Source organism: Chelon labrosus (assembly GCF_963514085.1).
Source record: "Chelon labrosus genome assembly, chromosome: 10".
Classification (NCBI taxonomy): Eukaryota; Metazoa; Chordata; class Actinopteri; order Mugiliformes; family Mugilidae; genus Chelon; species Chelon labrosus.
The window spans coordinates 30,536,450-30,551,255 of NC_140360.1; the positions used below are offsets into that span (position 1 = coordinate 30,536,450).

The 14,806-nt window shown below is 41.5% G+C and overlaps 1 protein-coding gene across 6 annotated transcripts in view; it reads left to right on the forward strand.

The window, feature by feature from the left end:
- The window catches only part of rtel1 (regulator of telomere elongation helicase 1), a 136,165-nt gene that overhangs the window by 48,176 nt on the left and 73,183 nt on the right, over positions 1–14,806 (forward strand). For all 6 annotated transcript variants that reach the window (XM_084553871.1, XM_084553874.1, XM_084553872.1 and 3 more), the window contains one exon: positions 7,365–7,425. In XM_084553871.1, coding sequence (XP_084409997.1) covers positions 7,365–7,425 — 61 coding nt within the window. The remainder of the gene's footprint in view (positions 1–7,364; positions 7,426–14,806) is intronic.

The window sequence follows — 14,806 nt, forward strand, 5'->3', positions numbered from 1 at the left end:
CACCACCCCCTGGAACACAAACCAGGAGTTATCAGAACTCTTCAGCACTGAGCAGGATTGGATGGCAAGGAGAAAGAGCAGAAACACATCAAACAAACACTCAAGACACGTGGATATCCCAACTGGGCCTTTGTTAAAGGCTCAAAAATATATCCCAAAAAGGACAGAGAGGAGGAGAACCACAAAAGGAAGAGCATGGTCATCCCCTACGTGGCTGGGGTGTCTGGAGAATTTTCAGAAAACATCTCATTCCAGTTTATTTCAAATCAGGAAATACATTGGTTCACCCTAAAGACAAAACTCCCCGGCAGAAACACAGTAATGTGGTGTATGCTGTTCATTGCAGTAAGGAGTGTACAGACTTGTATATTGGGGAAACCAAACAACCCATCCACAAACACATGTACCAACACAGGAGTGCCAGCTCATCCGGAAACGATTCAACAGTCCACTTACACTTGAGGGACAAAGGACACTCCTTTGAAGATAACAACGTCAAAATCTTAGCCAGAGAAGACCAATGGTTTGAAAGAGGAGTAAAGGAAGCCATCTTTGTCAGACTGGAAAAATCTTCTCTACACAGAGAAGGTAGACTGAGATTTAATCTGCCATCTATTCATAATACGGTTTTAACTTCTGTCCCCAAGAAGTTTCAACTCTATTCACACTTTGAGACTGGAGCCTCTGGCAAGGGACGTTAAGCGTTAATGGAAATTAGCTGCACCGGTTTCGGGTTGTTTACACAAACAAGCAAGTTTCATTAGAAGTTTACTGCTTAAACCTCAAACTTCCCACCACTCTCCTAGAACTGAAGAAGCTACTCAGATGAGTGGCGAAACGTCTTTTTTAAAAAAAAAAGTCCAGTTGCCTTTTTTTTTTTTTTTTTTTTGCATTTATTCTAATTGGCCGTATGCCATAAGACACCTCACGATTTGATTCGATTACAACTCAAGGTGCTACGATTCGATTATTCAACGATTATCGTGATTTTTGATGCACCTTTTTTCCCCATTCAGGATTTCTATTTTTCTCACTCTGTGGCTACTTCAAGGTATTTGTCTGTATCCATTAATTAAAGTAACCAAATAAATGTATATCCTGTATCTTTTATTTAGGTAAAACCACCAAATGATCCAACATATTCCACCTTGGAACCAACAGGAAAATAGTGTGCCTTTAGAAGCGGCCTAAAGTGCTAAAGTTTCCTTAAGTGCAAAACATTTGCTGTATCAAAAGCAATACTTTTCAAAATATAGAATTATCTATTAACAGTACAAAAAATTTACTTCGGTGGAAAGAATTCCACATTTTCATGAAAACAAATGCCTTTAGAAATAAGACTTCTTTTAACCAAAATCCTTAGAGGTTTTCACAGATTTCTGTACTAGCAGGTCTATTACAAAAAAACCCAATTAGCTTATTCCGACTTGTGTTCCTGTCATTTAGTTATTATTAGCGGTGGAAAAAAAAAAAAATCCGATCCGGTTCATATAACCGGCCATCAAAGACAACTTAAGAATCATGGATCTAGACGTCTATTTAACCAACACAGTTGAGTCCTACCACATTTGATTGATATATAATCAATAAACTACACCATTCAAACATCTTACATCTCACTCAGCAGAGAAACAAAATGTACTTGACCAAACTAAGGCACTCAGCCACTCATTCACTTACGCACAATTCACTGAGAAACAAAACTTAACTGACTAATAACCGCTACTCGTGGATCCCTGCTTAATCGAGACTCGTGCATCCCTGCTTAACCGAGAGTCAGCAGCCACTCACTCACTCGGGCAGCTGAGAAAATAAACTTAACCGACTCATAACCGCTACTCGTGGATCACTGCTTAACCGAGAGCAGGGATAAGTTTTGTTTCTCTGCAGAGCGAGTGGGCGCCATTCTCATCTCGGCTCGTATCAGTGAGTGGCTCAGAATGATCCCAATCCTTCGAAAGATCCGGGTTTTACACTATTGGTTATTATTAATAATCGTTTTTGAACATTTATGAATCGAATATGTCGCATTGCGATGAATCTAATAATCAATGTATCAGCACACCCCTATTGTTCAGTTTTCTTCTCAAGGTGGATTCATGAACATTAACATTAGCCAATGTGAGAGATACAAAAAAGGTCTTGTAGAGTTTTGAGAAGACGTTTCCCCACTCATCCGCGTAGCTTCTTCAGTTCTAGGGGACTGGTGGGAAGTTTGAGGTTTAAATAGGAACTCCTACTGAAACTTGCTTGTTGTGTTAACAACCAGAAACCGATGCAGCTAATTTCCATTAATGGACATCCGCTGTGTTCAACACCACGGTGCACCTTCCCTTGTCGGCTGGCAGGATGGTGATGTCCTGGTCTCTTTGCAGTGACCCTAGAGCCTTCCTTTCCTGGGTGTTGATATTGGAAGGTGGCGTTTTTGCACTGGCGAGGGCTGCCGTTACCTTCAGTCTAAGTAGTTTGGCTTCTGTGTTAGTGAGTTTATTGTTCTTTATGGCAGATTCTGTGGCGGTGATGAGGTAAAAACAGAAATTTCCATTTCTGCCGTTCCTTACCTCTTGTGTGTTGTGCGCGTCAAGTGAGGTTCAACCCCGCAGTTTCCCCCAGCTTGCCTCTGAAGATTTGGACTGGAATTCACTCAATGACCAGGAATCAATTTCTTTCTTTTCTTTCTTTTATTTTGAAAGTTGTCGTGGTCAAAAGCAGGTGAAAATCCTTAAACACAAAAAGGTCAAGAAAAATGTACCCCAAGAAACCATAATAAACCAACATAACCCAAGATCAAATACTTCATTTTAAACTACTAGAAATTAATCTTGAAAATAAGTGGAAAAGAAACCCCATATTTAAAGCACCCAAATAAATTGAAGACACTTTTAAAGCACTGTTCAAATGATGATTTTAACCTTAAAGGAGTCCTAGAATGCAAAACCACATTTACGTTGTTCCTGTTGAATTTAGGCTCCGAGTGGTGTCTAAGGACCACACCAAAAACTTCACCGCCTTCTCCAGCCTGCTTTCGTATGCAAATTAAAAATTAAAAACGGCCGTGTTGAAATGGGCAAATCTGAACAGAGCTCCGATAACACGTAATAGGCGCCCAGCCCTTTTGGATACACCCTCTCTCATTTGCATGTTCCAGCCCACTGTAAGGGCGGAGACGTTAGCTAGCTAGCCCCAGCGACAGCTAACCGCAGTTTCTGTCAAGAGGGATACGGTATGTCGGACTATGCGTGTAATGTTCCAGGATGTTTGGGGCAGGTCAAGACTCTACACAGACTTCCCCAAGAACTCAACTGTCAGCGGGAATGGTTGATGTTCATTTACAACCGCGTTCCACAGAGCTTCAACCCGAGGTTGGTAGTTTGTTCTGCCCACTTCACCCCGGAGTGTTTTCTCCAACCTCGGACAGTATCAAGCCGGCTGGGTCGCCGGGATAGCTCAGTGGGTAGAGCTGGCGACCCATGTGCCGAGGCTGAGTCCTTGCTGCAGCAGCCCAGGGTTCGAGTCTGACCTGTGGCTCTTTGCTGCGTGTTATCCCCTCTCTCTCTGCCCGCTTTCCTGTCTATCTTTAGCTGTCTCTATAATAAAGGCAACAAAAAGCCCCCAAAAAATATATTTTATATATATATTTCGTGTGTTTTGTGTGTCGTTAATGACTAATGTATCAGCTATTAGCCATAGTAGCTATCTGTATATGATTTGGCTAGCTATCTCTACGGCTATCAGTTTGACGTCTTGCGTTTTTGTGACTAGTTTGTATGACAAATGGCCGGTTATGGTTAAGGATATGTTTTTCCCTGTTTTTTCCCCGTTTGTGGACCATTTGTGGCAATGCAATCGATCACCTGTTGTCATTATATGGATTGAAAACTAAGTTTGCCCGGCTCGAAAAATACAGGGCAGAATTAGTGTTGCTAATTGGCATAGCGTTTGCTAACGCCGACGAATTCGACTCATTTCTTTCTCAGCAGCAAACGTAGTTCGGTTAGCTATCGATGGCTTTGGCTCTAGCTTCAGCCCGGTGGATTAGGCCAATCAGCTTTCAGGATATGTGGGCCAATCAGCCTTTGGGTAAACTGGCCAATCAGCACGCAGCTCATTTCATTATTCATGAACTTGCTGAGTGGGCGGGAAAAACAAACTGTTTCATTGCAGGGCTTATTTATGACCTTGTATTAGGCTCTCTAGCAGTGCTCCTGGGGCGTTTTCAGCCCCACAAATTTACATATGCCATTATTTAGGCTCAAAGATCAATTCCTAATGGTCAAAAAATGTGTTCTAGGACTCCTTTAAACTCTAGCAGCTTTAACCTCCTATAAATACACTAGCCCATACTTTTAGCTTAATAACCTTTTAAAGTCCTTTGAAATACATTACTTTTAACTATACAACACTACATGTACTACATACATGATATTAAATGTATGACATTTTAACTTACAATTCAAGCACATGATTTTTTTTAATACACACATTTTAATCTGAATTTGATTATATGATTCACTTAAATGCTGAAGTCCACACTGCACAAACGAAATCTCACCGACTCCTTCTTCCTTGTTTGAACAAGCTTTTGTCCAGCGGTTTCACTTTTCCAGGCCCAGTTTCTCCATACATCTTCACATCCAGCTTACCATCCTGTGAGTGAGTCCAATTCCCAGATCACAAGATTATTCCGACCTGGTGATCAACTAGCTGCCTTCAGGCTGGAAGCCACACCCAGTGGTGAAGCACCCAGGCAGAGAGGGTGTGTCCTGCAGCTCAGCACATCAGTGCGCTTTTGGCCCTTTCCACAAATTTGGAAACGTCCTCCAGAATGTCCTCAGGCAACTGTGATGTCAGTTTGTCGAAACTCTGTTTGGTTTAAGATTTGAGAGCGTCGATGGTGAAGTGAACTTGCCTCACTTTCTCATTGAGTAGCTGGGTTTGAGCTTTCTGGAGAATCTGTTCCGCTTTATGGCCTTTCACTATGGAGCCTAGATGTAGGCTGGTGGGAATAATCTTGTGTTGTCCGCATCTCAGGTTAAAATGTAGATGGTTCCTGTAGTTTGCAAGTTTCTTTGAGGTCCTCTCATACTCTGTGAAAGTTCTCAGTCATCCAGGTCATGGTAAATCCAAAAAAAGCATGGTAAATACAGGTAAGTACCTAACTGTTAATAGAAAAAATTAGCTGCATCAGTTTCGAGTTGTTTACACAAACAAGCAAGTTTCAGTAGACATTTCTTACTTAAACCTCAAACTTCCCACAAGTCCCCTAGAACTGAACAAGCTACTCGGGATGAGTGTCGAAACGTCTTCTCAAAAAAGAATTGTTCACATATTGTTGTCTAGTGATGTTTTTATTTATCTCTGAAAAATAAAGTGATTTAATTGCAGGTAAACAAGAAAAAATAACCATAACAAGAAATATCAACAAAAATGCATTCTAAATGAAGAAAAAAGTTAGGACACCCTACCCCCTAATAGCTAGTGTTACCTCGCTTTGGCTGAAATAACTTTAGCAAGACACTTTTTGTAGCCATCTACCTGTCTTACATCGGTCTGAGGAAAGTTTGCCCCACTCTTCTACACAGCATTCTTTCAGTTGTGACACACTTTAGGGGTTTCTTGCACATGCATGTTTTAAGTTAACCCACAGCATCTCAATGGGATTCAAATCTGGGTTTTGACTCAGCCATTCCAGGACTCTCAATTTCTCAGTTTTCAGCAAGAAATATCAGCAAGTCCTTTGTGGATTTACTGGTATGTTCTGGGTCATTGTCATGTTCTAGGGGTCTAGTTCTGCTTCAGCTTTTACAGATGGCCTCACATGTTTATCAAGCTTCCTCTAATACAAGGTAGAATTGTCTACGTTCTCTCTGGTAAACTTCCGTCTGACCTTTATGTTTCTCTTAAAGAGCAAAGTTTTCTTAAACTTGCACAGTCTCTTTTTGATTGTAAAGACATGTACTTTCACATCAGCAGTAGCAAGAGCCTGCTGTAGGTCCCGTGATGACATTTTAGGGATTTCGGAGACTTCTCTTGCATCTTCAGAATCTGCTCTTAGGGTGAACATGCTTGGATGGCCAGACCTGGGCATGTTGGTAGTTGTTTTGAATGTCATCCACTTGTAGACTATTCATTGGAATGGCTGATTTCAAAATCTTTTGAGATCTTTTTAAATTGCTTACCAGACTCATACGCTGCTACAATCTTCTTTCTGATGGCCTCAGAAGGCTCTTTCAATTCACCGTGGTGTTTATTCTCTCTTCAACAGTTAGAAGCACACTAAACTAAATGTCTGACGTTTAAATAGGGCAAGCCTTCTTCAAAATGCTAAATAACGATGTTCGAATCATGTGCAGCTGATGTGTTACACATGTGTGATTTTAGCCATTTTAAGTGGGAATTAATGTGAGAGTATTCTAATTTATTCCTCAAAATGCAGTTTTACATATTCAGGTATATTACTCCAATCCCTCAGTATTATTAAAACTTATATTAAATATCCGTATGTCCAAATATGTTACAAAACAGATTCATAGGGTGTCCTAATTTTTTCACGACTGTATGTGGGTCAGCCACTCCTTCGGAGGCTAACAGTTGTCTCCATGTTCACAGTCTGACTGTGGATTTGTGGATTCCTAACTCTTTAGAAATGGCTTTGTAACGTTTTCCAGTCTGATGAGCAACAGCAGTTATTTTTCTGAGGTCCTCAGAAAGCTCCTTTGTCTATGCCATCATACACTTCCACAGAGATGTTCTGTGAAGACTGTGATTATCAATCCCTGATTTATCATAGTCGGGGCACTGCACACCACCTTTGTCTCATTACATTGAAACACTTCTGAACAGATGGACTGCAAACTTGTTATCCTAAAAGTGTACTTACTTGTGCACTTCACAGATTGGCTACTTTCAGGTCTTGTGAGAAAATCCACTAATATTTTGAGTTATTTATTCATGCAGAATGTAGACAGCTGTGAAATTGAAAAACTTTTAAGCTACACGATCAATTTCAATTTGTGGATTAAAGATGCAAAAGTTCTTACACACACCGCTCGATGCAGAGAGGTGTGTGTATGTACATATGTATACATATGTACACAAAAATAAGAACTCAAAGTTAGAATGTTCTGTTCTAAACATTTGAGTCCAAATACAAAGCAGAGGTGTGTGAAGATGAAATTATATCTGAACCTGACTGGTCAGTGACAATCATATTACAAGCCAGAGTCAAACTATGCCTCTCTTTTGCAGTTCCTGATAAGACAGGTGCAGTAGAGTTTCAGTAATGGGCCCTGGAAATAAAAATGTGACTGAATTTGTATTGACAGATTTCTGCATATTGATTCTGTGAATTCCCTGTTCTCTAGGTCCATATGTGCCGAGGCAAAGTTTCCACCCGGTCATGTGTCTACTACAATAATCTTGAAGGTAATCCTTAGGCACCAGTGGTGATGGAAGCCTATTGTTTTTGTTCAGAGTTTTATTATTATTATTGTTATTGTTAAGTCCAAGCACGAATAGTGATTTAACCCTATTGATTTTCTTCTGGTTATTATTATTACTACACCTCTTCTGTATTCAAAATGATCAGTGGTGAGTAAACCATAAGGAGTGCAAAGTTGACAATTTAATGCAAGTTAGTAGTGCAGCCAATGAAATCAACAACAAAAGAGTGTCCTACATTAATAATAAACATGCTTGAACATGGGATGAAAATCTCACTTTTCTTTTAGCTTTTTCTACATTAGGGTTTGTGGCATGTCTTCCAGCTCAGAAAAGCTGCTAAAAATCCAATCCATGCAGTCAGTTTGTTATGAGTGGTCTGAGAGTGCAAATGTATCATTCAGCGAACTGTTTCAATTTTGACAAACTAGTGATGTAAATAGTTTGCAGTGAACATAAGACCCACCTCTGACCCCGTCCCTACACGGCTTCAGACAGCTCCCTCCTTCACTATACAGAGGTAGCGAAGATGCTAGCGAAGCATATCTACATTTTGTTTCAGCATCGAATACACATCGACAGTGAAGCGGCCCTGGCATGTAAGCTGCTCCATGCTTGGCTGTAAAGGCCCACGGTCATCTTTACACCAAAGCAAGAGCAAGATTTGATTTTTCAGGGAAATGTTCCTGAGATTGGGCAAAAACTTGTGGGTGTGTTCCAAACACTTTTCACCTGACTGTTTTACTAATGGGCCAATACAACGCTGGACTTGCATCCGAGTTGTGCCACAAAGATGGAGCTGAGCCATCAGTCCATTGCACGGATGTATTATTTGAAAAAATTCTTGTTTTTTGGTTCTTTCTGCTAAATCTAGCAAACACAAACATCTGAGGTGGTAGCTTATAACCGGATTGGCTAAGGCCAATATTCATACATGAGGATAATAGCGTACAGTAGTGTTGTAGTCAAGACCACCTAACCCAAGACCGAGTCAAGACCAAGACCAGAGCATACCGAGACCAAGACAAGACTTTGAGGGAGTGAGACTGAGTCAAGACCAAGACCGAGGAGGGGCGAGTCCAAGTCCAAGACTGAGACCGAACTGAATAAACAGAAGCATTAGTCTATTTGTCATATTCATGGATTAAAGTTTTCCGTCCTACGACGGATTTCCGTCAACTCGGGTCTCAAAAGGCTAAAAATGAGATCGGTGCAGATCCGAAGAGAAAAAAAAAGAGAGGAGGGTGGGGGGTCTACAACACCGATATGATACGCAACAACTTCACCTATCAGCTGTGGAGTTTTAACTGTCTGCCTGCCTGCGCGCGCCTTGGGATGCGCCGAGCTCTCCTCCGGGGCGGAGGGAGACACGCCGCGGCCCTCGGCCGAAGAAGGGAGGCATCAGCAGCAGACCAACCTCGCGCCAGGCGGAGGTGGTTGCGCCAGACCGTTAATGATCCTTCCGCAGGTTCACCTACGGAAACCTTGTTAAGACTTTTACTTCCTCTAGATAGTCAAGTTTGATCGTCTTCTCGGCGCTCCGCCAGGGCCGTGACCGACTCCGGCGGGGCCGATCCGAGGACCTCACTAAACCATCCAATCGGTAGTAGCGACGGGCGGTGTGTACAAAGGGCAGGGACTTAATCAACGCGAGTTTATGACCCGCGCTTACTGGGAATTCCCCGTTCATGGGAAATAATTGCAATCCCCAATCCCTATCACGAGTGGGGTTCAGCGGGTTACCCACGCCTCCCGGCGTGGGGATTTTTTTTTTAATGCTCAATGCATGTTTTTTTTTTTTATGTTGCGTCAATGTATCATTCAATCAAACATGACCAAAAAGAAAGGCACAAGGCATGTCCACAAACAAAAGGTTAAAACTCCACAAAGTGATTGCCTAAAAATTTTTTCAGTCAGATGATTTTTTTTTGCTTTAATCCCTGCATATTAAAAAATAAATTTATTTCAAACTGTTGGTAAGGACAACTGGCCAATCTTCAAACACACTTCACCCTCGCCCCTGTCAAAAAACAAACAAAAAGAAAATCTTCAAGCTAAGTTCATAACTTGAGAGCCCTGGGTATAACCAAGTTTTTCAAATGGTTATACACACACATAGGCCTATACATTGGTGGAACAATTTTAACTTGCTTTATATTAGGCATAGACCTGCCAACATGTACGCATTTTTCGTACTCGGCACGCATTTTGACCCCTTAGTACGCTTGTACGGTTCGCTGCTCTCTTGGTACGCATTTTGTTGCACCTCGCATTTCGCCGGTTTCAGTTAGGCCTACTAAACTTTCTATGCAATCTATAACGTTGATTCTGCCACTGAGCCACAGCGTGTAAGTGGAGTGAAAAGCTTTCGGCCAATCAGAGCGCTGCATTTTAACCCTCTGCCCACCTGCCCCTCTTAGCCAAATGCTTCGCGCGTTCAGTTCAATTCAGTGCCTAAAGCAAGCCAGGCTGGCCGGATAACTTGCAGACTTGCGTGCTATGGCTGAACCGCCGGGCAACAGGTAACGAACACGGTAGCCTACTACACACAAACACTTCCCAACCCCCCCGAAACATACCGTAATTTCCGGACTATAAGGCGCACCTGAATATAAACCGCACCAGCTAAATTTTGGGGAAACTACAGATTGTGCCATACAGGGTTCCCGCGGAGTCTTAAAAAGTCTTTAAAAGTCTTAAATTTGATAATGCCAATTTAAGGCCTAAACAACTCTTAAATACGAGCATATTTTGCATCGTAGGTCTTAAATTACATTTCGTCAAGTCTTAAATCCTTACGTGCATTTACCCCTTCATTCGCATTTCGTTCAATGCGTCGGTGGCATTCACAGTTAGTTCCGTGTGTTCTGTGTAGTTCTTTATTAAATATAACTATATTATATATATATATATACACTAGACATCAAAATTAGAGAACAACCCATAATTTCCTAAATGTCAACTTCACTCCATTGTCCTCTCATAAAATTATCCAAACTCAAGTAAAAGGGCAGTGTTTTAAGCATATTTCACAAGTTGCATATATTCTGTAGCACAGTATAAAAAACTTAAATCAGACATTCTAAAAAGAACACTGATCAAAATTAGAGAACACTTTCAGAAACCTCCCAGTAACTGGTGTTAGTCTGGCACTTGGTGCCAATTTCCTTAATCATCTGACAACCCCTATTTAACTGGCAGCCTAACTTCCAATTTTCACTAACTTCACAAGATGGCAAGCCATTCTAGAGTCACTGAAACCCTCCGGCAGCAGGTTGTCCAGATGAAGGCCAAAGGGATGACCTTGTCAGCAATAGGGAGAGAGGTTGGTCGTTCCAAATCTGTGATATCCAGAATATTACATTTTTACAAAGTCACAAATTCATTCAAGTCCACCAAGAAGGCCGGCCGTCCACGAAAGACAACTGAAAGAGAGGACAGGATAATACGGAGAACCTCAATGGACAATCGGTTCAACACAGCAGCTGGAATTGCTTGTCAGTTCAGTGCCGAACAGGGTAAGACTCTGTCTCGTCACACAGTGTGTCGACGTTTAAGAGCATTTGGAATGAAAGCCCACTCTGCAGTGACCAAACCTCTCATTAGCAGAAAGAATCAAAAGGCTAGACTAACCTTTGCTGAGGAACATGTTGTGTGGACAGAGGAAAACTGGTCCAAAGTTCACTTCAGTGATGAAAGCAAGTTTAATTTGTTTGGATCCGATGCAAAACATTATGTTTGTCGTCAAACTGGGGAAAGACTGAACCCAAAGTGTGTAAAAAAGTCAGTGAAAGGTGGAGGAGGAAGTGTTATGGTATGGGGAATGTTTTCTGCAACAGGAGTTGGGCCTCTAATACAGCTACATGGCAGAGTGAATGCAAATGTGTATAAGAACCTTCTTCGACAACATTTGATTCCTTGCCTGTATTCATCACCCAATCAGCCAGCAATGTTCATGCAGGACAATGCCCCCTGTCACACTGCAAAACAAGTAAAGCAGTTCCTTGAAAGTGAAAACACTGAAATAATGAAATGGCCAGCCCAGAGTCCTGATCTAAACCTTATAGAAAACCTCTGGAAAATCCTTGGGGACAAAGTTATGGCCAAGAAACCCACTACTGTCACTGAACTGTGGAAGAGACTGGAAGAAGAGTGGACCAAAATCACACCAGAGCAGTGTGAGAGACTGGTTATGTCCTGTGGCCGCAGATATACTGAAGTCATTCAAAGCAAAGGCCTGTACACTTCCTACTAATTTTTGATTGTCATATCCTCCAGAAAATGATGTTATAAGCTTTCTTTGTCCTACAGGCATTGCTGATCTTTAATTTTGATCATCATGTTTTCTACAAAATAAAGTTGTTTTTGTTAAGGGTCTATGTTTTGTTGTTAAACACTATTCTAGTAGCATGGCATTGCCACAACAAAGAGTCCTTTAAATGTTGAACAATCGAGGATTACATTATTTCAGAAAAAATCAAGTGTTCATAAATTGTTCTCTAATTTTGATCTCTAGTGCAGAGGTCTTCAACAGGGGGTCCGCGACCCCTAGGGGGTCCGCGGAGGTACTGCAGGGGGGTCGCGAAAATGTTTTGATTGATTAGACATTTTTTTATATTCACCTCCACAATTTTTTTTAAACACACATGAAGTTCTTTTTAAATGTTATACAGCTTGGGGATTATGGGGAAAAGAATCAAGGCTCTAACTATTATATAACATATATTTATGGGCGATTTCCTGATAGTAGTGATCATAAACGGCAACAGAGTCAACCATCTTGATGTAAATAAACGATCTATGCTGCTGTGCCATACTATAGGACCGGTTTAATATAAAACACAATTTTATACAATATATATATATAAGTAGGGGGTCCCCGCTCCATCTCTCCATCAGATTGGGGGTCCTTGGCCTGGAAAACGTTGAAGACCCCTGCTCTAGTGTATATATAGCAGTACGCCGAAATTAAACTACAAATGAGACCTGGAAGTGGAATCCGGTGTTCAGCCCAGTTTGTAATGTGTTGCTGCACCGGGTATGGTCCGGTCGTACAGCGCAGGCGAAGCGGGGAGATTTTATTCGTCACGTAACGTTTGTTAGCGTTATGGATTTTTGCCTCCTTTTGGATTCGAGACTTCTTCTGTCACATGAACCTCGTTGTCAACTTGGGAAATGGGCAAAATGTAAGTTTAATGATTGCTGGCTTTGTAACATGGAGTTGGAGAGAAGCTTAGCCACGTTTGCTAGTAGTATGCTTCAACATGAAGTAGCAGGCAGGAGATGAAGGAGAGATTTCCACACAATACATTTATTAAACAGAACCATATGAAGCCAGGTCTCACGGCATATTACAGAACACTATAATAACAGATAATAAAATGTTCGTGGCTTGTAGCCTTCACCTGCGTCCACATTACGGAGATGGAGGAAGTCAAAAAAAAAAAAAAAAGAGACGGATTAAAGAGTGACACATGCTGAACTAAGCGATGAAAACAAAGGAGGCGCCGCAGTGTGGCGTAAATTGGTACTGCTCCATGTAAAACTGGAAAACGCTGAACAATAATCATAAACTGACATGACGGGGGGGGGGGGGGTTGTACTCATAAAATTTCTTCAAGGTTGGCAGGTCTTCAAGACCGAAAAACAGAACACCGAAAGAAATTATTAAGCCAACGAAATCCCACATCTTCTACAAGAGATAACGACTGATCATCTAAGGCAGGGATTCCCAAATTGTGGTGGGGGTGTGCGAGCTGCCTCTAGGGGTGCACGAGATGAAACATGTAATGGCGGATGCAGTCCAGACAAGACCAAGACTTTGAAAACAACCTTGAACAAACCTCCCAATGATAACACTATTTTCAAAAATAAAAAACTTAAAATGCGCTGTTCCAAATAATTATGCACAACAGAGTTTCAAAACATGTTATAGGTTGAAAATGCTCATTTATTGAATTTGCAGCATTAGGAGTGTCATACATGTGAAATAGTCTACAATCAGGACCATAAATATTGGGACATCGACACAATTCTAATCTTTTTGGCTCTATACACCACCACAATGGATCTGAAATGAAACGAACAAGATGTGCTTTAACTGCAGACTTTCAGCTTTAATTTGAGGGTATTTACATCCAGGTGGCTCCTGGTGAACGGTGTGGGAATTACAACAGTTTGTATATGTGCCTCCCACTTTTTAAGGGACCAAAAGTAATGGGACAAATTAAGAATACTTGGTTGCAAATCCTTTGCAGTCAATTACAGCCAGAAGTCTGGAATGCATTTTCCCTTCAGTTTTGTCTTCACCAAGTGAAATGCATGCTCAATCGGATTCAGGTCAGGTGATTGACTTGGCCATCGCATAACATTCCACTTCTTTACCTTAAAAAACTCTTTGGTTGCTTTCACAGTATGCTTCGGGTCATTGTCCATGTGCACTTTGAAGTGCCGTCCAATGAATTCTGAAGCATTTGGCTGAATATGAGCAGATAATATTGCCCGAAACACTTGAGAATTCATCCTGCTGCTTTTGTCAGCCGTCACATCATCAATAAATACAAAGGAACCAGTTCCATTGGCAGCCATACATGCCCACGCCATGACACTACCAGCACCATGCTTCACTGATGAGGTGGTATGCTTTGGATCATGAGCAGTTCCTTTCCTTCTCCATGCTCTTCTCTTCCCATCACTCTGGTACAAGTTGATCTTTGTCTCATTTGTCCATAGGATGTTGTTCCAGAACTGTGAAGGCCTTTTTAGATGTTGTTTGGCAAACTCTAATCTGGCATTCCTGTTTTTGAGGCTCACCAATGGTTTCCATCTTGTGGTGAACCCTCTGTATTCACTCTGGTGAATTCTTCTCTTGATTGTTGACTTTGACACACATACACCTACCTCCTGGAGAGTGTTTTTGATCTGGCCAACTGTTGTGAAAGGGTGTTTTCTTCACCAGGGAAAGAATTCTTCAGTCATCCACCACAGTTGTTTTCCGTGGTCTTCCGGGTCTTTTGGTGTTGCTGAGCTCACCGGTGCGCTCTTTCTTTTTAAGAATGTTCCAAACATTTGATTTGGTCACACTATCTCTCTGATGTGTTTGTTTTGATTTTTCAGCCTGCTTCACTGATAGTGACAGCTCTTTGGATCTCATATTGAGAGTTGACAGCAACAGATTCCAAATGCAAATAGCACACTTGAAATGAACTCTAGACCTTTTATCTGCTCCTTGTAAATAGGATAATTAGGGAATAACACACACCTGGCCATGGGACAGCTGAGCAGCCAATTGCCCCATTACTTTTGCTCCCTTAAAAAGTGGGAAGCACATACTGTTGTAATTCCTACACCGTTCACCTGAGTTGGA